General features: G+C 32.4%; 4 protein-coding genes across 4 annotated transcripts; 3 read left to right on the top strand and 1 right to left on the bottom strand.

Annotated features, from left to right (window-relative positions):
• Positions 1 to 52: 52 nt before the first annotated feature.
• On the top strand, positions 53 to 2176 carry LOC107435947 (uncharacterized). The gene has a single exon (XM_048467548.2). The coding sequence runs from the start codon at positions 771 to 773 to the stop codon at positions 1935 to 1937; it is 1167 nt and encodes a 388-aa protein (XP_048323505.2). The 5' UTR covers positions 53 to 770; the 3' UTR covers positions 1938 to 2176.
• A 1806-nt stretch (positions 2177 to 3982) lies between these two features.
• Positions 3983 to 4790, top strand: LOC107404725 (uncharacterized). Its single transcript, XM_016011716.4, has 2 exons — positions 3983 to 4244; positions 4432 to 4790. Exons 1-2 carry the CDS (start codon positions 4067 to 4069, stop codon positions 4623 to 4625), a joined length of 372 nt encoding a protein of 123 aa, XP_015867202.1. The 5' UTR covers positions 3983 to 4066; the 3' UTR covers positions 4626 to 4790.
• Positions 4791 to 9895: 5105 nt separating this feature from the next.
• LOC107404726 (galactan beta-1,4-galactosyltransferase GALS3) lies at positions 9896 to 13468 on the bottom strand. The gene is made up of 2 exons (XM_016011717.4): positions 12005 to 13468; positions 9896 to 10629 (listed from the first exon to the last, which is right to left on the bottom strand). Exons 1-2 carry the CDS (start codon positions 13189 to 13191, stop codon positions 10284 to 10286), a joined length of 1533 nt encoding a protein of 510 aa, XP_015867203.1. The 5' UTR covers positions 13192 to 13468; the 3' UTR covers positions 9896 to 10283.
• A 6516-nt stretch (positions 13469 to 19984) lies between these two features.
• Positions 19985 to 23244, top strand: LOC107404727 (small ribosomal subunit protein eS4z). The gene is made up of 5 exons (XM_016011718.4): positions 19985 to 20143; positions 21102 to 21179; positions 21328 to 21508; positions 22138 to 22235; positions 22661 to 23244. Exons 1-5 carry the CDS (start codon positions 20141 to 20143, stop codon positions 23093 to 23095), a joined length of 795 nt encoding a protein of 264 aa, XP_015867204.1. The 5' UTR covers positions 19985 to 20140; the 3' UTR covers positions 23096 to 23244.
• Positions 23245 to 23289: the final 45 nt, after the last annotated feature.

Genomic DNA, 23289 nt, shown 5'->3' on the forward strand with positions numbered 1-23289 from the left:
CTTATTTTCCTGCAGTTTTTAAATTATTGGTCAGTGCAGTTTGATTTGTTTTTAGGTTTAAAAATGTAGAAAGAGACACTGAGATGCTTTTGAACTTGGAAGGAACTTACAAGAAAGAAGATAGTCCTGTCTAAACAAAGTTGGTTGAGCATAAACCGGTATTTAATTTTTCTTAGTTGCATGTATTTGGAGTTAATGGTTGGTAATGGAATTTTTTAGATATTAGTTTAATATTTTTCCATACAGGATTTGAGCTCATGATCTAGGTTCCATGAACCCCTTGAGACTGACGTCTCCACTTAGATTTTTAGTATTTTATACAGTTTTTTCCTTCTTTCTTTTTTAGTTAGAATATTATATAGTGTTTTTAAGCAAGCACATCAGACAAACTTTATTTATTTATTATTTTCTAGTTTTGGTGTTCTCCTGGGAGCGTGTGGCCATGTCATGAACGTGATGTTGTCCAAATAGTTAAAGCCTCCACCTCCATCCCATTCCCATCCTTGTACTACAAAAGTCAACTCTCTATCTCTCACCCTTTGCCAATTTGTATTCTTTCTACTTCTTTTTATTTTATTTTTTGGGGTTCTCTTTGATTAAATTCAGATGTGCCCTTTGGGAAACAGAGAGATAAATTGGACCAAGAACATGGAAATCACAACTAGGGTAACTGTGGAAAACATGCCTCTCACGTCTCTTTGATCTCTCTAACTTTCGTCCTTATAAATTCTTAAGACTCTCTCACTTCCATTTTCACCTTCATCACCACCATGGCACTTCCTTCTTCACATCCTGTGGTTCCCAACTCTGACAGCAACATTAATAATCTCCAACAACCTGACCATGAAAGCTCTGGATTCTTGGCCATCGAAGAGCCTAAATTCTTGATCAAGAATGAGAGCTTGATGAAGGAAAAGCAGATATCTGTGGACCCGATATCACTCAGAGAATCATCATTGAGAGAAACGTGTGCTGATTCAATTCTGATATTGCCTGCTGTTACTCCTCCAACCTCTGCTATGATGGACTTACATCCTCCTCCTCTTCTTCCTGCAAATCCCAAATTCTTAAGCTGCAGCCTCCCCAACTCAGCCAACTCGTCGCCTCGATTTGGCAAAGCATTTCTGAAGAAAAAATGGAGAAACGAAAGCCATGCATCTCCCCGGCAGATCGAAAATCATAGCAGGCTTCAATCTCCGGGAGATGGGCTTCTCACTCTGGGACAAGAACTTCACTTGAGCAGAAGCAAATCATGTGGGCAAGGAAGAGCATTTCAACCATCAGATGACTTTGATCTTTGGCATAACAAACCCAATGCCGTCGAACAAATGATCAACAACAAGAACTTAGGCAGCTTCTCCAAAACTGACCAGATCACTAGCAAAGTGAATCATAAGAGCAGTAACAATGCTGATGATAAAAACATGGAAATTTCCGATGATGGATTCAAATGCGGAGCTCTGTGCTTGTTCCTACCTGGCTTTGGGAAAGCTAAACCGGTGAGACCAAGAAAGGTAGAAGGTGGTGATCATCAAGTGGAATATGGTATATCCAGAACAGTGTCAATGGAGAAATTTGAATGTGGGTCGTGGGCTTCATCGGCCATTATCAATGACATGAACGAAGATGGAGATTCCATGAATCTATACTTTGATCTGCCATTGGAGTTGATACGAACCGGTGGTAATGATGCTCATTCCCCAGTTACTGCTGCTTTCGTCTTCGACAAAGATCGCAAAGGGGTTCTCAAGAATAGCTCCACAAGAGCAGCTGCATCTTCTGCACCTAGGAAATCTCATGAATCATCTCGCCATGTCCGGTTCTCTGTGTCATCGTCTCCTACGTCGTACCCAGCGTCACCGGCCTCTTGCATTACCCCAAGATTGCGCAAGGCTAGGGAGGACTTCAATGCCTTTTTGGAAGCTCAGAGTGCATGAAGTAATAATGAAATCCTAGTTTTTTATTGTTTGACTCTATTATCATGTGTTTGGACACTGAGCATTGATAATGCCTAGTGTTTTTCTCCAACCACATGGTTTTGTTCTTTTACTTGCTAGAAATATTTCCTCCACCTCTTTAGTTTGTTCCAAAATTTTATCTTTTTTTGGGTTCCACATTAACTAATTTGTTCCTTGAATTATAGATAATATTTTACCAATCACATATTAAGGTTACAGTAATACACCAATACTGAGTTACAGATAATATTTCACCAATCACATATTAAGGTTGTAGTAATACATCAATAATATATTAACTAGTATCATTTGGTAAATGTTTGTGACAAATAAGTTAACATTATTGATTAAAAAATGCTGTTAGAATATAAAACAGATGATCAATAATTATATTGTGTTCATAATTAACTTTATTTTGAATATATATAAGGAAATGTTAGTATTTTTTTTTTTTTTTTCCAATCAAAACTGTAACCTTAAAAATCCTTTTTTTTTGACAGACTATTACGTTAAAAATCTGATTTTTGATAGTTTATTATTCAAAATTTCAAACCTCAATCTTAAAAGTAGTTACTTAAAATGGTTCTTTATATATCTATACATGCTCAAGCAGTAAGCTTTGCTTTATATATTTGATTTGTTTTATCGCATTAAGAGGATTTCTTGTAGGAGGGCTTGGCTTTCTGGATATTTCACCATGCGAGAAAAACAAATTTACAAGAATATTAGTGGCAATCCTTCTGTTATAAACTGTTAGAGAGACTTAATATTTCTACAAACTGATAGTACAATGTATCATTTAATAAATGATATAAAACCTGATAAATAGCTGAAACTTAGGATCTAAATATGAATAGAAACTATCCTTCAAAGGAACCATAGAAAATGCTCTGTTTATTGTAATTTGGTTGAAGGAATGCCAAAGCAGGAACCTTGTCAGAATCATAAGAGATTATGATGTTTGCCCCTGAAAACCATGTCTTTTTCCTATATTTTATGGCTAAATTTGATATCACTGACTCATTCAAGCCAAAACCAATATATAGGAAAGTATGAGGCAGCTTTCTCAACAAAGTTCTTGATAGCAGAGTCTAAATCAAGTATGGTAACATCAGGAGCCACAACTTTCTTCAGATAACAAACAAGTAACTCTGCTTTATTTAAAGGAGCATTGTCTAATGATAAAATTACTACTAGTTTGAATAAGAGTTCCAAATTCCAATTTTAAACAATAAAATACAAAATAAACTTTTTATACAGTATATAAATTGTAATTAATAAAACAAATCAATATTTATCTGCATTTGTATATGAGGTTTTCTTTTTTTCACGTTGATTTTCTTTTTAACAAATTTTTTTCAATGAAAATTAACAAGATTTATACAAAAACAAATATACATAAGGAGGTTAATTTTGCTTGCTATTATCACTTAAATAATGAATTAATTATTAAATAAGTTTGGTTTTATTTTAAACTTTCCTTTTAAAAGTAAAAAATTATTCGAACTATCTATATTATTAAAAATAACACCGTATACAAATAATGTTTAATTCACTTGGTATATTATTAACTTTCAAATTTGTTCATCTTTGAAACCATTAGCTCAAAATCATTCTCGATAACTTAAAGAATCATAGCATGTTCAAGTAATTAAGAACATATATAAAATGAAATTAAAATAGTAACTTTTTAGAGTATCATAAGACGAACTTGTATATTTATAATTTGGACAAATAACCTTAATTATCATCATCACCAATTAGAATGTATAGATGCTGATTTGAGCTCATTGGTTTAGGTAAAGAAACACAAAGAGTTAATCACGTTGGAAGTAAACGGGCATTCATACAATGAAAATACCAATTTATAGAATTAATATAAAGATCAATTTCACTCTTTTAAAAAAGAAACTAAATTATATTCAAAGATTAAAAGAAGAAGAAGAAAAAGAAATAATAATAAAACCCGGATGGTATAAGCACGTGCGCTTCCACGTGAACAAAGCTGATGATTTGTTTGATGCGAAGAAGAGAAGCTTCCCCCAAAAGAGTTCAAAATTCAAATTACAAAAATTCGAAAGCAGAGAGAGAGAGAGAGAGAGAGAGAGATGGCGACGAAAGGGAGCATGAAGGGTTTCTACAGGCAGAAGAAGAAGAGTGGAATAGCAAAGGCTTCTTCCAAGAAATCATCGGCCCCAAAATCAAAACCCCACGCTTCTTTCACTCTGGGCTCCGATGTTGCCCAGCCTCCTGCTCTCTTTTCCCATGGCTCTCCTGACCTTCAAGGTTTTTTCTTTTTTTTTTTTTTGGGAAACCCCATCAAAAAAAAATCTTGCCTTTGGAAAAAAAAAATAAAAACCCAATTTTGTTCTTAATTCATCTATTTAACTAGAAATGTAATTGTGGGTTTTTATTGTTTTAATTTTTATGGCGCTGATTTTATTTAAAAATGTGATTTTGATTGGTGTGATAGATGATTATGATGAGAAAGAGGAGCTTCTGAGGCAATTCGACCTGAACATGGCGTATGGACCCTGCGCTGGGATGACAAGACTGGCTCGGTGGGAGCGTGCATCTAAATTAGGCATGAACCCTCCTCAAGAAATTGGGGCTCTTTTGAAAGCTAGCAATGTTCGCTCACAGTCCTTGTGGGATGATCGCATTTAGATATATTGTATTGCTTTTCTTACTTTTTTTTGTTATGTTGCTTGGCTTTTTATGTACGACTAATGACTGAAAATAGTGTGTTTCAGCTACGACTAATGACTGAAAATAGTGTGTTTCAGCCTCTGAAACATTTATGTTTTTAATGCACAAATCAGATTCAGGCCATTTTGGGTTTTTCGTTTGCAAATCTTATGCTGGGCCTTTGCCAAATTGTTGTTACTTATATTATTATCTTAATTGTTCTAATCAAAATTCATGTCAACTATACAATCATAATATTGTTGGATTTTGATAAAACTAGTACTGTTTCTAAAAAAAAAATGAGAACTACTATTTTATGTAGAACGTTTAGTTAAGGGTTGTAGACAATCAAAATGGCTATTGGAGGTCCTAATTTCTTTGCCCGTTTTCAATATTTTTAACCCCTATGATTTTTCAGTATGTTTTGGTTGTCTATGATGATTTCAGAATTTTTTTGATACGGACACCTTAAACCTTTTTTGTTTTCTAGCCAAAACAATAAAATAAAAGTACTTGCATAAATCAATATTGGCATTTGTTAAGAATGGTTGCTTGATAGTTGATATAGTTTTACTAATGAACTACTATACAGAGCCCACTGAGACTATAATAATTTATGCAGAAGTAAACTTTGAGTATGATGAGTTATTTTTATTTTGCCAAGTTTGTGTCTTGAACATGATCTGAATCTCTTTACAATTGTTGATGTACATGATTTTTAACATGTAAATCCTATTTTTTTTGCATGGAATTTAATTTTGTTATTATACATAAATCATACCATGAAAATCTTTGTAACAATAATTTTTTTTTTTCATTAACTTTTTTCCTAATAATTGTGATAGTTTCATGGGAGTATGGATAACAAGATATCTTATGTATAGGTCAGAGTATGAGCTTGGTTAATTCTTGATAACATCATTTTACTGATAGTGTTATTGATTTGAGATATTTATGGAGTCGTATCCTTCCTCCATATCTTACTTTTGTTGATAAAATATATAACTGTTGGTTTCGCTTCTTTCTGTTTTTCCACTTAGGAATGTTTAGCAGGATGTTGGTTCATTTATGTGAGAATTTTTAATCTATGTTTCATACCCGTAAGTTTAATTACTTTCTAGTATTAATAAGTGATTTAGCATTCATGTTAGTTTTTAATCAATTAATTGTTTGATTTCCACCTAAACAAGTGTTTGGCTGAACAAATTGGAGAGTAACACACCATGAGTGCTTCCAAGTATCAGGTATAATAAGCTTCCAACAGTCAATAAAGTTCAACAAACATTTTCTGGTTGAAAATGAAATTTGGAGGACATTGAGGAGAATGGGGTAATGTTTTTCTCTGCAGCAAACGAAGGAGAATATTGCTTTTGTAGTTTTAATGAAATGTTAGAAACATCATTGCATAGTTTTGTAGTTTGCCATGTATTATTTTTGGTTAACTGAGACAATTCATGATGGGCCTTTGGCCAAAATATCTGTTTTACCTTGTTGTAATGGTATTTTTGTTGCCAGATGCAGATGTGATTTAACGTTTCATTTATCAGAAAGCTGAAAAGAATGCTTCAATGCTTTAACACTTTTTTCCAGAATTATGCACTTGCTCAGGTTTTATTTGCTGGGATATTGTATAGGGGTGCCAAAATATACTGATCCAAAATAATCACGATGTGGGAAGGAGAGAAATCCAAGAAGGTTGCTAATAGATAACAATTATCAAACTAGTACAATTCTAAGAATATATTTGGTTTTCTATATATATTTTTTTCACTTTTTTCTTTTTGCTGGTTTAGGTTTGAAAACAAACTTTCTTTGTATTATTTTTTGAAAGGTATCTTAAGATTCTTCTGGACATACACATATGGGCTTCTGTACGGATAACCCATGGGAATCCAACATAGTCCTGATAGTGTCAAACAAAATTTTGGGCTTTTATCAAAGTGCCTTTTTCCTTTTCTTTGATTGGATTCGAAGGGTCATCTATTTTAGAGCGTATGGCTCCTCCGTGAGCTGTGTGAGAAGAAAGCTTGTCTTTCATTCTTCTTTTATCTTTTCCTTTTTACTTTTTTTCTTTTTATTCTTGGTTCTTGTATGTTTTTTACTCATGTCCTTTTGCCCAATGCTTTCCCCATTTGTACCCGTATGACTAAGCGTGCGCAATAGTTACCAAGTACTAACCAAATGTTACTTTAGAGACAAGACAAATTGTCATTTTTACAATAGAAGCAACAAAAAAAAAAAAAAAAACAAAATGAAATAATAATTTACTATCCATATATTATTTCATATTTTTATTTTTTTAGATCCTGCATTATACATTTAACAACTCAACATAAATAGAATTAATAGATAGAAACTAGCGGCGAGTTTTTCCCATTTTATAAGGACCTAAAGAAACCTATAAATCAAAATTACTAGCATAATTATCACGTACAATAATTGATGTCCACTATCATTGAAAAATTAATGTACCATCGAAATTAAATTCTTTGTCACGCATATGAAAAAACTATAAGACACCAAGTGTCATTAACTCTGTTCGTACAAAAGAAACACCTGTCGACCATACCGTCCAAATATAAAATCCAAATTGACAAAGGCTGGCTTCTTTGAAATAGAAACTTCAATCTCACGAGACAGACAGTGAAAGTGGGCCCAATTCCTCCTTTTTTGGAATTGACGTTTTAACAACCTCAAATCATTAAACGACATGGACACATGTAAGATGTAGAAAAAAGGAAGAATAAGAAGAAGATGAACATGAATGCAAAGAGGCTTCTTTTACTCTGCTTACTCCACTTCACTCTTTATAATAACGAATTTTTTGAACCCAAAAATGGTTATGAATCCAAAACTCTAAAATATATATATAGTGTTTTGTTTGTTTGCTAAAAAAAGTAGTGTGTTTTTTTATTTTGTTATTAATTGGTAATTATTATCACTAGGATATATTGGTGACACAGTAATTGATAATTGTAAAGTAAATTGATAAAGATAATACATATCATCACTCCTACTTATAAAAATCATCAAAGTTAGAAATAGTAATTTTTTTTTTTCCCCCTTCTTTTAGATTCTTAAAAATCACACTTTTTCTTTTGCATTTTTCAATGCGGCCTTTTGTGTAATATTCTCTGCGTGCCCTTCATGTGACATGGGTCCCACTACCACCACCCCCTTCCTAATCAATAATTATTAATGATATTTATTCACCTCCTAGATGATGCTTGGACTGGACCAACCATTCCTAATTTCTTATGTGTGTGTTAATTATATGATAAAATTTAGGCAGATTTGATGCTCTATTATATGCTTTTTTCTTTTTCTTTTTTTCTTTTTTGAGGTTTGAAATTTTGTTACACTATAATTCATGATACTAGTAGAAAGAATTAGGGAGAAGCATAAACTGCCATGGTCCATGCCAGCTGCCAAGCAATAATATGAAGTCCAAGTGGTCTACATGCTTTCTCCTTTGTTTTCTTTTCTTTTGATACCGTTATTGCAGTGGTTGACACCATATTTTTTATGGATTAATCCATAACAAAAATACATAATTGCTATTAAAAAAAATAATTATTAATTATGGTTACCATTAATACATGATTCAAAAAGGTGGTTTATAAATTTAAATATATATTTAATGTGCACTTTGAAAAATGTAATTTTCAGAGTTGAACTGAAATGTATATATCTAGATAATGTATTATATTGTAAGAAAGTAAATGAAACTAAATAAAAAAAGACAAGAACTTTCATGTAAAACGTAAACTAAAATAAAAGTTGTAAATTATTATTTTACAGCAAAACTGAAGGGATAGAGGATAAAATTGGAAGAGAGATCTGACAGCCAAGAAATGGGTATTATTCTATAATAAACATGTGCACCTTAAGCCTTGTCATTGGGAGTCCGAGTGACGGTGAGGATTGAGGATATCAGGCGGAGATAGAGAAACCCTTTACATACATACAGCTACTTGCTCTTTTGTCCAGCGTACACGCTGCACATTCTTTCAAACCTACATTTTTTTTTTTCAAATTCATTTTCATCCCAGAAAGAAAAAAAAAAAAAAAAACATTTTTTTTTATTAATTTCTTTTCACTCCCATAAATAACTTTGCCAAACTCCTTGTGACCACCATGGCCAAGCCAACTCACACGTCAGTTTTGATTCTTAATTCTTCATAAATAACTCTTTCAAAATCTGTCACATTCTCATACCCGTTTCAAAGCATTTTTCTTTTTCTTTTGGCATTTAATTTGGAATTCCATTTGCAGTTCGGACTGTGTTTAATACTCTCACGGGGGTCATTGCCTCGTTGTCTTGTTTTTATCACCGTTGATAATTTGATACCCTCTTGCATCTGGCCCCACCTAAATTGTTATTCCAACTGTCATCACTACACTAGTTTTCTCTTGAGTTTTGTTGTTGGTACTGTTCCACCCAATTGAGTAAACCACAATTCCCTGCTTTTTATATAAAAATTATGGAGGCTACCGGTCTATATAATAGGGTTCCTAATTAAAAACTCAGAGGAAGTAAAGATTAATGGATTCCAATAGAGGACAACCTTTTTGTGGTTCATCTTTTTCCATTTTCGTTTTGGTGAAAATTGACTGTAAAAATTATGAAAGAAAACTAATTCTGTACTGTTTCCAAAAAGGACGAAGAAAATTAAAGCTAAAAATTGCTTTCATCAAAGATATTATAAACTGTTATATTCAAACTAACAGATCTAATGGAGTGTAATGAATAGAAAGCAGTTCAATTAGACTGTGAAAATTCACAACTTTATCTCCATGAACATTGCTCTGGAAAATAACCCCACAAAAAAAAAAGTATAAACTCTTTAAGAATCCTAGGAATTTTAGAGCAACAGATAAAAACAGTTCCTTTCGATTAAAGTGAACTTCACCGAAATCATGATTCATAATTCTTTTTCTTTTTTCCATTCCTTTTTCTTGTGTTAGTTAAAGAATGAGGCACATGTCCTCTTTTGACTTCGTCTTGGATGACAAAGCCGACACTTAACTAAATTATTACCCAAAAAAATATATAAAATCCAAGAAAAATAAAGAAAATAATAATGAACAAATAGAAAAAAGGAGAGGTATGAAGCAAGCAAAGGAGGTAAAGCAAGAAGCAGCAGCAGAAAAAGGAAGTTCATTTGCCACAAAAAATGAAAGCCAGCCCTGCATGCATTTGGTGGTAGTGCACTGATGGTCCCCCCATCCTATACGTACCGACAGCAAAAACCAATCAACCAAATTTATCTCTCATTTTTTATTATATTCTAAAAACAAAGTATCAGAATACTTCTAAGAAAAAAAAAATTAAAAAATTGAATGCAAAGTGCAAACAGCTCTCATATTCTGTTCAAAGCTTATGTTTAATCATATACCCCACCACCATCTACTGTATGGCTGTATCTCTATACTTTTAATTAAAAAAAAAAAAAAATTATCATACAAGAAAGAACCCACCTCCCAATGAATTTACCCTTCTACAAAGAAGTCAATCTAATCATATAGAACAAATAATAAACAAGGAATTAAACACATCACTAAAATGCAAAAGAAAAAAAAAATTTAAATAAAAGAAAATAAATAAAAATCTATCAAAAGAAAGAAAAGGGGTTGTCATTGACGAGTCTTCTGTAGTCTGGATCCGATCATTTTGAGCTCAAATTTCTTGATGGTGAAAGCAATGTCACGCATTGTTGTGTCCAAAACATAAGGGGTTTTTTCAAAGGTGATCTGTGTCAAATTGAGGAGGTTCCGGCAGGGTTCGCGGCGCACTGCGATGGTGCCGTGATAATGGAAATATTTGATCCGGCCCTCCGTCTTGTGCGTTGTCTTGCCTCCTATGTTTTGCGACATGTGCACCCCCGTGGCATATACAGCTCGCGGCTGCACCGCGTACTTGCGGTCCCTCCTTATTCCTTTTTTCACATCTCTATATACAAGTTTCTCAAAACCCCATCTCCTGTTTCCACACAACAATATCAACAACAGCAACAACACTATTCCCATAAGCTTATCAACCGAAAAAACACCAGGCAGACTTGTCAAAGACAAAACACCCATAGAAATCCATCAACAATATTAACCATGTGTTTCGCATATCCAATCTTAATGGCAATCAATTCATCAAATTAATCAATCATGCGGCTAAAACATAAACCATCTGTTATTAAGATGTATTTCATGTTGATCCCACCTTATGTAGCAACTAAATCAGTCATAATCTTGCTGGTTTCATCACTGTCAATATCGAAATTGGTCCTCCCAATCTCATGTCGGCATATACTTAATAAAAAAAAGCTTGATGAATAGACTACTTTGTTCATTGAAAAGCACATTTTATTACACGTACCAATCTTTCATGCCCACAATTAACAACATCATTTGACTATTGCGACTTTCATGCATCTAGTAGGAGAAAGAAACATGATCTATAATCGTGTTTGATTCTGAGGTTATGATTCTTCACTAACATAATTAGAGTCGAATATATACATGTTTTGCACTAGAAGATTCACCAAAATTCTAACTTCTTTTCCATTCCCGAAATTGACGTAAAGTTAGATCATTCTAATGCTCTTATAGAACCGGAAAGGCGGAGAACACCGACAACTGAATTATAGTTTTATATTACATATACATGTTTGAAAAGAATAGATAATGTCATAATCCTAATCAAGTATTTTCTTTAAGAAAAGTATATAACTTAAGAATAATTGTTTATACCAAACCTACTTGGAAAAGTCCAAGTACAATGAAGCAAAGAAAAAATTTATACCCGAGCAGTAGAATTTGCTACGAATACCAAATACCTTTACACCATAACTAATATAGACATGCTTTTCAACATCAACATAAAAAGAAGAAAAAAGTTTCACATTTCAAGCTCAACCCAATAATACCATGTGATGCATCTACCTAACTTACAAGACAGGGAGGACAACTTTTACACAATCTATATCATTGTTCTCAAGAATCCAATGTTTAATTACCAACAGGGTTAGAAACCATGGAGTCAAAATTTCATTATTAAAATGCTAACATAGACAATCTAATACAAAATTGATTCTGTTTCTTACTCCAATTCGATCAATTCAAATATTAAAATTTGACCAAATATTACAAGAACAGAAAACGTCAATTTTAAATTCGCTATTGATTGAGCTTAGATCTGTGTAATAAATTCACTAGCATGCAAAAAAAAAAAAGTGAAGAAAAAAATCTTAAAAATCACAAGCCCCCAAAAAAAAAAAATTTAAATAAAATAATAATAATAATAAAAGAAGAAAAACAGGATTTAAGAGAAAAAGACAAAGGGGATATGAGTGAAAACGAACCTGTAAGTTCTTCCAGCATCATCGGTGAGGCAGAGCTTACTGCTCATTGGCATCTGTTCAATGGTGAATTGGGAATAATCGGAGAGCGAATCGAGCACAGATTTGATAGTGTTTTTGGGGGGCACATAAATATACTCATCCACATCAAAGAAGAACATCCATTTGGCCATGAACTTGTACCTGTGCAAGCAATCATTCACCACCATGAACTGGTTGTGGTAATACCCATCGAACCTCTCTTGGTCCCTGATATCCTGCAATGTCACGTAGCCCAACTCCATCCACGGCTTCAAAACCTCCATCACCTCCTCGTGGACCCCCCCGGCGTCGTGAATCACGAAGTGGGATCTCGGCCCGAATAGTCTCACATGGTACGCCAACCATTCCCTCACTCTCTGAGGACTGAGAGTTCCGTACAACGATGACCCGCAGTACAAGTAGTCGTACTTCGGACTTGAAGTGAAAACGGTGGCGTCCAAGCTTCCCGGAATTTCCGTCAGAGCTTCGATTCTGTCCGTGATGTTGAAATTCCGGTCGCCACCGCCGGATGTGGAGGCGTAGAGCACTAACTTCCCGCCAGAGTTGTCGGCGTTCACCGGAACAGAGAAAGTGCAGTTAACAACGACGACAGTGTAGACCCTCCCGTAACCCCAGTCGGGAAGGACCTTGTAGCTGACGCCGGAGATGGGTTCGGAGGAGTTGAGGTCCGGAACCCACTGGCATTGATAGGTCGGTTTTCCGTACAGATGAAGTGGTTTCGAAGCCAGACCGACAATGGCGAAAGTGTTGAGACCTCCTCTGTAAGCTCCCATGGTGATGAAGTTGTAAGCGGCGGAACCGTAAGGGTTGAAAACGCGCTTGAGAGCGCCATTGGGAAGGAGTCGATCTTTGTCGACCGCGACGGACGGGGGAGATGGGATCGGCGGAGGAGGGAGAGGCGGTGGGGCAGCCGCCGCCAAAGCCAGAAGAAGTGTCTGGTTCTGGGTTTGGGAGGAGTTTTGGGAAACTACTCTGGAAATACAGACACGGAGATCAGAGGTGGAGATGGTGAAACGTGAAGGAAGGAACTGGAGGAGGGTGGCTAAACTGCAGAGAATGAGCAAAGCTGTCAATAAGAGCTTAAGCTCCGCCGCATAGCTCCATACGAACTTCACAGACATCTTCTTCTCCACTCTTTCTTTAACCATTTCTGATACTTATTTTTTGGGTTTTCTGATTCAAAGCCTCTTTCTCAGAGAATAAAAAAACAGAGATAAAAGGTTGAGAAATGCAGAAAAAACAGGGGTGATCTAGAAAGAGAGGGAGAGAAGAAGAGGAAAAAAAAAAAAAGAAAAAAAAAAAAACCCACAAAACAAAATTCTCTTTTTCTTTTTACTCTCTCCTTCTATTTCTCTGTGTCCCTTTTGTCTGTTTTTAAGGACGACGCTTTGGGCTTCCTCTGTATATAATTTTTTTTTTTTTTTTTTTTTTGGTTTTCCTTCCTTTTCACTGTCTTACCCTTTTTTGGGTTTGGCTTAATGAATGTGGGAATTATTGGATATGGGAAGGTGAATTGAGATTATTTATAATGTGATTGAGAAATAAAGTGTAGTTTCGTTGTAAACTACTAGTGTATTCTCACTGTATAGATTTTCCTTAACAAGGGGGACTCTGGACACCAACCAGGACATCTGCAAATTTTTATACACTTTCATTTCCTTTTAATTAAAAAAATATATATAGTAAAATTTGGAAAGTTTTGATTTATTGCATTCATTTTTATTATTTCTATATTTTTTAGCTATTTAAGATATGTATGATGCAACTATATTTATATATAGATAAAGTAATTTGGTACATACTAAAAATTTAAAAAAAAAAATTGTTCACTGATCTCTTTATAAATAAAGTAATTTAAAGTATATATGGATAAATGATACGTTAAACAGATAAATAAAACTTAATATAAATCAGTAAAATAATATCATCAATAAAATTTAATATAAATCAGTGAAATAATATCATTAGTTGATGTTGATAAGTATTAATAGCATTATTATATATGGTTTTTTTTTTAATTTGATGAAATTGTATTATATAGTTGATACAATAATCACACAAATTGAAAATTTTGACTATTTTTTTAACATGAGTAATTTCAGGCACTATGTATTTTAATTCTATGCATTATACGAAGATGCGTAAGTTGTCCAATTTGGCAAACAATTGAACAAATAAATAACAACCTAAAAGTACTTCAAAGATCAGTGAGGAAGCAGAACAAGTACAAATACAAAACAGAGGTATTTGGGAAGCAAAGCTGGAAAAAGTTTCAAAGTTATAATTAGCATTGATTGGTGTCCCACTAGATATTTTTCAAATGCTAATTAATAATAATCACAGTATTTTTTTTTTAAAATAGAATTTATTAATTATTTTTTATTATTATTATTTTATAGAATTATTGTTCATATATTTCAGAGCTTGAAAGAAGCAGGGCCTTTCGTCAATGTCGTGGGGCTCCAAGGACCAAAAAGTTGAGGTGGTAAGATGGTGACAAAAAAATATGTGGCATGTTGGAGGGTGGTAATGGGTGGGTCCTCGATTTTATTTTATTTTTTTTCCCTTATTTTTATTTTTATTTTTATTTTTATTTTACTGTTTTTACTCTTTTACCGTTCCACCAAAGTTTCCAGCAGCGGTAGATTCCACATACGTGTCTGTTACGCTAATTCTTCTGGAGGGTTCCATTTTGCAGCCATCACGTACATGTTACGGTAACAATTTATTTATTAAAATTTTACATGTCAGTCCATGTAAATGGTTAATAAATTTTATTTTGTTTTTAATGGAAAAGTGGTTAATAAATTACTAGATAATTTATCCCAATACATTATGTTAAATGTTTTTTTTCTTGATCTTTTGAAATTGTTGTTTGGACCGACACCCCCCCCCCCCCAAAAAAAAAAAAATGTTATGTTTCATCAATTAGTATCTAAAAAGGTTGGTAAAATATGTTTATTCTATTGTACTTTATGTGGATAAAATTTTTAGTTCCAACTCAGGATTTAAGATACATTATTTGTTCACATGCCTTTTACCTTTTCAAACAATACAAAATAATGTAGTTTCAAACTAACCTTTTGACCTATCCAATCCCTTATAGGAAAATTCTTGTTCAATTACCAAATGTCATATTGTAAGAAAGATCATACAGTAGCTATGTAATCTTCCAATGCTTGAAGATACTTGTATGACATTTTATGTGTTTGACGTTGTTTTACTTTGTCAATTATGGTAGGTGTGAACCATGTCTTGGCAACTGTAGCCTAATACGCTTTTACCACTCTAAGCACAAGCAAATTGAAATTTCAACATTTTGAGATGTAATTATACAAACAAATCATGATTTTTGAATGAAATGAGCTTTCAGATAAATCATAATTCCATGTATGATGTAAAATTGTGGACTAGCCTTGATAATGAAATTCGACAAGATTCATGAATCTCATAGTTTTAGAGTTAAAATTGATTTCTAACTTTTACTATTTGATTATTAAATTTTGGAAAAAAAAACAAAAAAATTACATAAAAATTTAGAAACTCCATTAATCGTCATAACAAGAGTAAAAAGGAACAGGTCAAATTATAAATATACTTAAGAAAACAAAAAGAAAAAAGAAAAAAGAATAATAATGAAATATAACAAATATAATATCATAGATTTGAGGCTGTGGTATGCTGGCAAAGGAACCCTGTCCTGTCGGCGTTTCTTCCCAACACTCTCCTTTCTGGGTTGTCAATGCCATTTTCATAATCCACATAACATTTTTTTTATCAATTAAATATTATACGTATTATTTACTTATTGTTTATTCTGTTTAATTAATATTATTTATTTGTTGCTTCCATTTTAGATCTACACGTTGATCAATTAGCCAGGTGTTTGCTGCTTGTTCTCACACGTTGCCGTTTCTGATCTCTTTGAGTTCATATATTACCTGATTTTATGGTAGTTATTTTGAGTCGTCAAAAAAAAAAAAAATCAATCTAATTTATAAAATATTAAGTTAATACCCTTTTTGATTTTATAAATAACTCATTACTATTTTTTCTATTTATTAATTAAATTTGAATCATAAGAAATTATGCACCGAACGCGTAGTCACCGTCTTGCATTGGGATGGGACGGTTTTGAGTTGGACCAATCAGGGAGGGTCCATGTTGACCCACAAGCCGTCCAAGTTAAGTGTATATTTATAAAAATTTAATACTACTAATTTTTAGCTTGTATTATAAATTCATATGCAAGCTCATCAAAGGTATGCTTCATTTAAAATCGTATCATATATATACAAGATTTTGCAATTTTAGGATTTAATTAATTAATAGATATAGATATATAATCACATGTAATGTGAACATTCTTATTCCCAAATTTTAAAGGATTGTTTTCTTTAGATATCGTAGACTTTATATAATTTCATATAAAATATTGAAAAGTGAGAAGGATTAAAGATTTATTAAGTGTTTGACAACTTATGATGAAAAATGATTATTCATTATACTTTTGAAGGCAATTTAGTTTACGTTTGGATAGTTTTAATATTGAGCCAAAAAAAGAAAAAAGAAAAAAAGTCTTAGTTAATCATGTATTTATAAATTATGTTTCAATCAGAAAATGCTAAAGAATAGTGAAATTAATGAGATTATGTGCTTACCATAATCAATTGGAAATATTTTTTAAAAAGTCAAAAAATATATATCAAAAACAAATATTTGAGTTTTTTTTTTTTTAAGAACAAAAATAATAATAAAATAAAACAATCTTAATATAAGCGGGATATATGACTTCATAAGTTTAAAAGGTTTACCATTAGACTAATTTCGCATGATTTAATATATCTATTTTAATTGAAAATGATTACACAGCCTATATTGTCTTCAACTATAACAATTCACTCAATTTAACCAATGCATACAAAAATAATAAATAAAAATTCTCTAAAATTTGAAATCTAGTATGGGTTTTCTTCGTTTACATTTTTTTTTTTTTTTTTTGGGGAAGATGATAATGAATCATTTTTTATTTTTGAATAAGATAATTCGTCAATAATAATTAAGTAAAAAAAAAAAAAGAAAAGAAAGAAATTGAAGTTTCTGTATACATATATATATATTCCAAATTGAAAGAAAAATAAATAAATAAAAAAAGAAAAGAGATTAATTTAATGATTGTTTAGTTTGTGAAATAATGAGGGAACTAGGTAAGGCACATGGTGGGAATTGGGAAATGGGAAGGACGCAGATTTGTTGTGTTTTGTTGTATAAAGCGAAAATTCAGGCCGAGGCTGGAATCAGTGTGGGCGTTAATTGGGCCTTTGTTTGTTGTCGGCTGTCAAAGGCCCTTTCCTTTCACATTCCAGCTGGCATTTTTTTCTTACTTTATTTTTCATTTATTTGACTACTCCTTCAATCTTTTTTTAATAATCCTCAGTGGGCCCCACACATTGCTTTCTTTGCCACGTGGACCCTTCATCACCACCCGTTCCCACCAATCATCCTTCCATGACTTGATACAGATACAGTGACACTGATCTTTTTTGGACTTTTTCTTTTTCTTTTTTAATTTTTTTTAATTTTTCTGTATTTTTGTTCAAGATTTTATTTCACTACATTACCAAATTGGGACTCGAAGTCCTATTCCTATCCCTATTCCTCCCAAACAGGATAGAATGTATATTATATGTGTTTTGTATCTTTTCTATCCTACCCACATTTGGTTTTTTCTCTTTTACCAAAAATGTTATGTATATGTATATATATTTGTTTTTTTCTCTTTCAATTCAAGATTAGATTACCATATATGAACTGCAGAGAAAACGACCAAAAAAAAATGCTTGCGTTTTGACCGTTTCCCTATTACAGACATAAGAGCCAAAATGGAATGATCTAATAATTTATAAAAGGGCTAAATAATGAATATATTTACCCTCATTGGCCATTATATTTTTATTTTCATCTTATCATGTAAAATTTAAATGCTATATTGCCATCTAAATTACTATTTTCTTGTTACTTTAGTACAATTCTTCATTTGTTTTTCCATTGAATATGGGTAAAATTAAGCTATGAATATCAGTTAAAAATAAAATAAAATAAAATAATTTTCCAATAGAATTAGATTAATTATGTATGATTAATGTCATGAAATTCATTTATCAAAATAATTATTTGGATTATCGTAATAAAAATAATAATTTGGATGGTAATAATATAATTTTTAAAGCTTACATGGTAAAATACAAAACGTATAATAGTTTAAGAGATTAAAAAATATTTAACCTTTTATAAAATATGTGAATTAAATCTTTCCGAAGCCATAATAGAATCTATATTTAAACGTAAGGAAAAGGATTTAGTCACCGTCCCAGCTTACAATTACAAAACAAACAAACTAGCAAATAAAATATTGCAAAAAAATAATAATAATAAAAAAAGCGAAAAAAAAAAAGAAAAAAGGTAAACAGACAAAAGGGGTAGGAAAAAAAAAAAAAAAATTGTTGTTGTCAAGGTTCCTGTGTGGGCTGCAGAATGGGCCTTATACATGTTCTACATACACCATGTTAAAATCTCTTTAAACACTTTTTTTTTTTTTTTCATAAAAACATTACCATCGAGGTCTAGTTTGACTTTGTAATTTTATCTTTAACGATGACTTTTATGGTTTTTTTTATTTTTTATTTTTCTTTCTCAATGACTTTTATGGTTAATGATGATTTTGTTTTGACACGCTACCAACTACCAATAGATAATCATATAGCTTTCAAAATTTTGTAGCTAATAGCGACAAATATCGTTAATAGATCATAAATGATCACTTTTGCATTTTACCTCTGGCGAGGGTAAATCGTCCACCAAATTCCCCTGCCATTTTTCAATGCGCAAAGTCTTGTAAATGAAAAAGACACAAATTGACCGAAGCCTAATACACACAAAAACATGAACAAAATCCACCTAAAATAATTCCATTTAGATTGGCATTTCTACATGTGTAGAGACAAAAGTGATATACTTTCAACTTTGTATACATACTTCACCCCAATATATTATCCTAGTTGGCACTCTTTTTGACAAACATGTATGAAAATTGGACCTTCTACTTTGTTTTGGTTTTGTCATATAAACCTCCTTCTTAAAATTAATGTTTTTTAAGCAATATAAACATAGCCTCCCGATATCCCATATCTAAAAAACCATAAAAGACCAAAACTACAAAGAAAGAAAAAAAGTCTAGAAAGTTATTAACGAATGGAAGATATATTGAATTTGACCCAACACCTAAAACCTATCTTTTTTTTTTTTTTTTTTTGTATTTTTGTATTTTTTATGAAAGACCTAAAACCTATCATTAGTAATGTGTCATTCGGAAAAAAAGGAAAAATTAGAAAAAACCAAAGTAACAAAGTAAGAAAAGATCTAGAAAGTTATAATGAATGAAAGATCTCTTGAAATTGACAAGGCTAATATTTGTTAACTCTAAACTCTTCTATTTACTGTACTTTCAGGTTCCTTTTTTTTCTTTAAAATGTAGAATTGGACTAAACTTTAATCTTTCAGTACTACATTCTACATGGGCATCCGAACGTTAAAATGGGCTCATTACCTACACTGTATACGTGGAGCAATTGTAAAACTTTTTTAATAATAATAAAAATGCTATACTCATCCAATTAGGCATATACATTAAAATCCTATATATTATACAACAAAAAAACTAGCTGTGTTATTTGTTTATTTTTTTTTCATTTTTTTTTGATAAATAAAATTAAATTAAACACCAAAAAAATGGATAAAGGGATGTGTATTACATTCTACAAGTCCAACCATTCTTAAAAACATTAGATTTACTAAAAGAACCAGTAATTACAACTAGACCGGCCCAACTAATGTTGGATATTTGGGCCAACTAAAATGGCCCGGAGAAGGGGACTGAGAGCTTTGATTAGGGTGGCTAGGGTTTTTGTTGGGGTATATTAGGATGGGGAGAGGAGAAGGAATATCTGTTTGAAGCTTGAGAGAGGCGCCGTTTGGGGACGATTCCATTTTCGGCGGGTTTACTGGTAGTAGATATTCTTCGGAGCTCACGAATCCAATATGGTTAGTTTTTATTTTTTTCTTTTTTCTTGCCATTGGTTTTTCTGAATGCTAGAGTTGGTGTAGGTTTAGGAGTTATGTTTTGTAGGCGTGGTGAGAACTGTACAAAATTAGATATGGACTTTCGAAGATTAGTTGATGGGTTTTGTAATGTCTATCGAAATATGAAAAACCCAGAATTTTTTGAACATATGAATTTTTAGAATAGCATGATTAATGTAGTACCTTTTTTTTTTAATTTTTTTTCGATTAAATTCCTTTTGCCTGCTAATAGTAACTAGAACTATTTCACTGTCTAGGAACCTTGGTGAACTAGAATATGTTTTTATGTTCTATCACTTATTTTTTTTTTTCCCCAGTTGTACATTCTTAAGAACATTTTATTCGATGCCAATCAGATCGAGCCGCCTTTCTTCTTGGATGTAATTATCGCCTTAATTTCGAAACATAATGATTAAGGATTTTCAGTAACTCAAGTGAGACTACACCACCTTTCTTTTTAACAAATATCAAAACTAAAAGAATGTCATTTACATCCCTTGGAATTAGGCATGAGATGAAGAAAAAAATTACATATAAACAGAGTTGTCCGTTAAGTATCTTAGAGTTACAACAACTGCAGAACAGCAGAGGATGATTAATTTTCTACTAATATGTAATTAAGTTCTTCAAAGTTCTTAGAAAACTCTGCTAAATGTAAGCGTCAACTGAGAGAAGTACAGTAGCACATTAAGGTTGTTTCCATCAATTTTCCTCTAAATTTTCTGCACTATCTTTTGACTCTCTATCTTTTAATAATAAATAAAAAAAAAATACCCTACTCACTCATGAAACCCTAAACCATAAAAATACCCTACCTATTTACGTAAATTTTGTGTTACGAGATTTGAACTTGCTAACTAAACACTTTGGAAATAATCTGAAGGTATAAGATTTAATTATTTACTCTATTTTATGGCAGGCGCGAGGGTTGAAGAAGCATCTTAAGAGGCTAAATGCCCCCAAGCATTGGATGCTGGACAAACTTGGTGGTGCATTCGTAAGTTGTTTCTACTACTTGGTTTCTCTCTCTAGATATGATGCTTATTGTTTTTGCATCTTATACCAATAAATTTGAAGGCATCCCTCTCAGTTATTAGTATTGGTAGAGATATTAATTTATTACTTGTATAAATTTTCTTATTTAGGCTCCCAAACCTTCATCTGGACCTCACAAATCCAGGGAATGCCTGCCTTTGATCCTTGTCTTGCGTAACCGATTGAAATATGCCCTTACATACCGTGAAGTGATTGCAATTTTGATGCAAAGGCATGTTCTGGTTGATGGCAAGGTTAGGACAGATAAGACGTATCCCTCTGGTTTCATGGGTATGCTCATATAATCCTTTTGCATTTATCATTGATTCACTGCTCTTAATTTCTTTGATTTCTATTGTAATTTTATTCTACAATTTAGTGGATTTGGCACAGAAAAATTCTCATGGAGAATTGGTCCTGGATTGTATGTTGGAAAATAATATGATGAATCACATTGTCCAATTACAAAATTTGGATCTTATTATATCATATAGTATGTTGCTTGTGTGCTTGGATGAAGTTATTTTTATTATAAATGCATTTTGTTTTGTTCCATAACGTGAGTGTTTCTGTTTGATTGTTAGGCATGCAGAATTTATAATGTTTGTGGCAATACTGGCTGTTATATTTCATTCTGTTTAGTGTTTTTTTCCCTAGAAAATTTTGTTTGAAATAATGTCTTATAAGTTTTTATCATTGTATGAAATGTTGTTTGTGCTTGAACAATTTATTTCTGATTTGACACATCTTGTTTGCCTGTTTGATTGTTTGGAATGCTAAGTTGTAATATTCCTTGAAAGTGGGCTGTTTACTTATTAGGTTGGTTTTGCGTAGTTCTTTTGGCATAAAAGTCTTTTGTTCTATGTATTTTTGGGTTGGAATGTCAATATTTGAAATCTACATTGTGTAATCCTTTGCAGATGTTGTTTCAATCCCTAAGACAAATGAGAACTTTCGTCTTCTTTATGATACCAAGGGCCGTTTCCGTCTCCACTCAATCAGAGATGAAGAGGCTAAGGTCATTACCATATCCTCTTAAATTGTTATATTTATGGCGTTATTTCTCTTTTGGTATAAGTGGTACTAATTCATTTGAATGATTAAGTATTATTTTTTAGATATAAAAGACATGCTGTTATATCATTTGTTGAAAGGAGCAATTACACAATTTTTGAAAGGAGCAGTGGCATATATATATGTATTTGTACGATCCATTGTGAAAACTGAAAAATCTTTCTGATAAAAATTGTACAAAGCTGCCTCTGAGGAATCTGCTGGGCGAAGCTGTGTTCTTTTACTTATGTTCTGTGTTCATTAATTTCCATGGAGTTTTTTAAACTATTGATGTTAGGAATTCAATGTTCAGCAACAAGATTGTGAATCAGTTTTAAAATTAGTTTGTTGAGGATAAGTTCTGATTTTTAAATTTGTATGTGTTTGCAGTTCAAGCTCTGCAAAGTTCGTTCTGTGCAATTTGGGCAGAAAGGCATTCCGTATTTGAACACCTATGATGGGCGAACTATCCGCTATCCAGACCCTCTAATTAAGGCCAATGACACAATAAAACTAGACTTGGAAATGAACAAGATAGTGGACTTCATCAAGTTCGATGTCGGGAATGTGGTCATGGTGACTGGTGGGAGGAACAGGGGGCGAGTTGGTGTTATTAAGAATAGAGAGAAACACAAGGGTACCTTTGAGACAATTCATGTTCAGGATGCCACTGGTCATGAATTTGCAACCCGGTTGAGCAATGTTTTCACTATTGGAAAGGGAACCAAGCCATGGGTATCCCTTCCCAAGGGTAAAGGTATCAAGCTTTCCATCATCGAAGAAGCAAGGAAGAGGCTTGCAGCCCAAGCTGCCTCGACAGCTTGAGTGGTTATGGTATAAACAGTTTTTGAGAGTTAATGGAATTTAGTTTTGACATATTAGCTATGCAATTTATGTTTCAAACTTTTGAGTCGACACATTCCTTGCGAGCACAATCTATCTGGTTATTTGAAAGTGAATTATTTCTTCCTTTATTTGATTTTTGTGGTGGTTAATTAGATCATGCCACTTTGGCATGT

The sequence above is a fragment of the Ziziphus jujuba genome, chromosome 1 (genome assembly GCF_031755915.1).
Source record: "Ziziphus jujuba cultivar Dongzao chromosome 1, ASM3175591v1".
Lineage (NCBI taxonomy): Eukaryota > Viridiplantae > Streptophyta > Magnoliopsida > Rosales > Rhamnaceae > Ziziphus > Ziziphus jujuba.

What these genes read in the sequence shown, in the direction of transcription:
- LOC107404726 (XM_016011717.4), bottom strand. Translation starts at nt 13,191, where the DNA reads ATGGTTAAAGAAAGAGTGGAGAAGAAGATGTCTGTGAAGTTCGTATGG. An exon ending in GATGCTGGAAGAACTTACAG is followed by an intron (nt 10,630 to 12,004) that starts GTTCGTTTTCAC and finishes GTGTGGAAACAG; the next exon opens with GAGATGGGGTTTTGAGAAAC.
- LOC107435947 (XM_048467548.2), top strand. Translation starts at nt 771, where the DNA reads ATGGCACTTCCTTCTTCACATCCTGTGGTTCCCAACTCTGACAGCAAC.
- LOC107404727 (XM_016011718.4), top strand. An exon ending in ACAAACTTGGTGGTGCATTC is followed by an intron (nt 21,180 to 21,327) that starts GTAAGTTGTTTC and finishes TTTCTTATTTAG; the next exon opens with GCTCCCAAACCTTCATCTGG. An exon ending in GTATCCCTCTGGTTTCATGG is followed by an intron (nt 21,509 to 22,137) that starts GTATGCTCATAT and finishes AATCCTTTGCAG; the next exon opens with ATGTTGTTTCAATCCCTAAG.
- LOC107404725 (XM_016011716.4), top strand. Translation starts at nt 4,067, where the DNA reads ATGGCGACGAAAGGGAGCATGAAGGGTTTCTACAGGCAGAAGAAGAAG. An exon ending in TGGCTCTCCTGACCTTCAAG is followed by an intron (nt 4,245 to 4,431) that starts GTTTTTTCTTTT and finishes TTGGTGTGATAG; the next exon opens with ATGATTATGATGAGAAAGAG.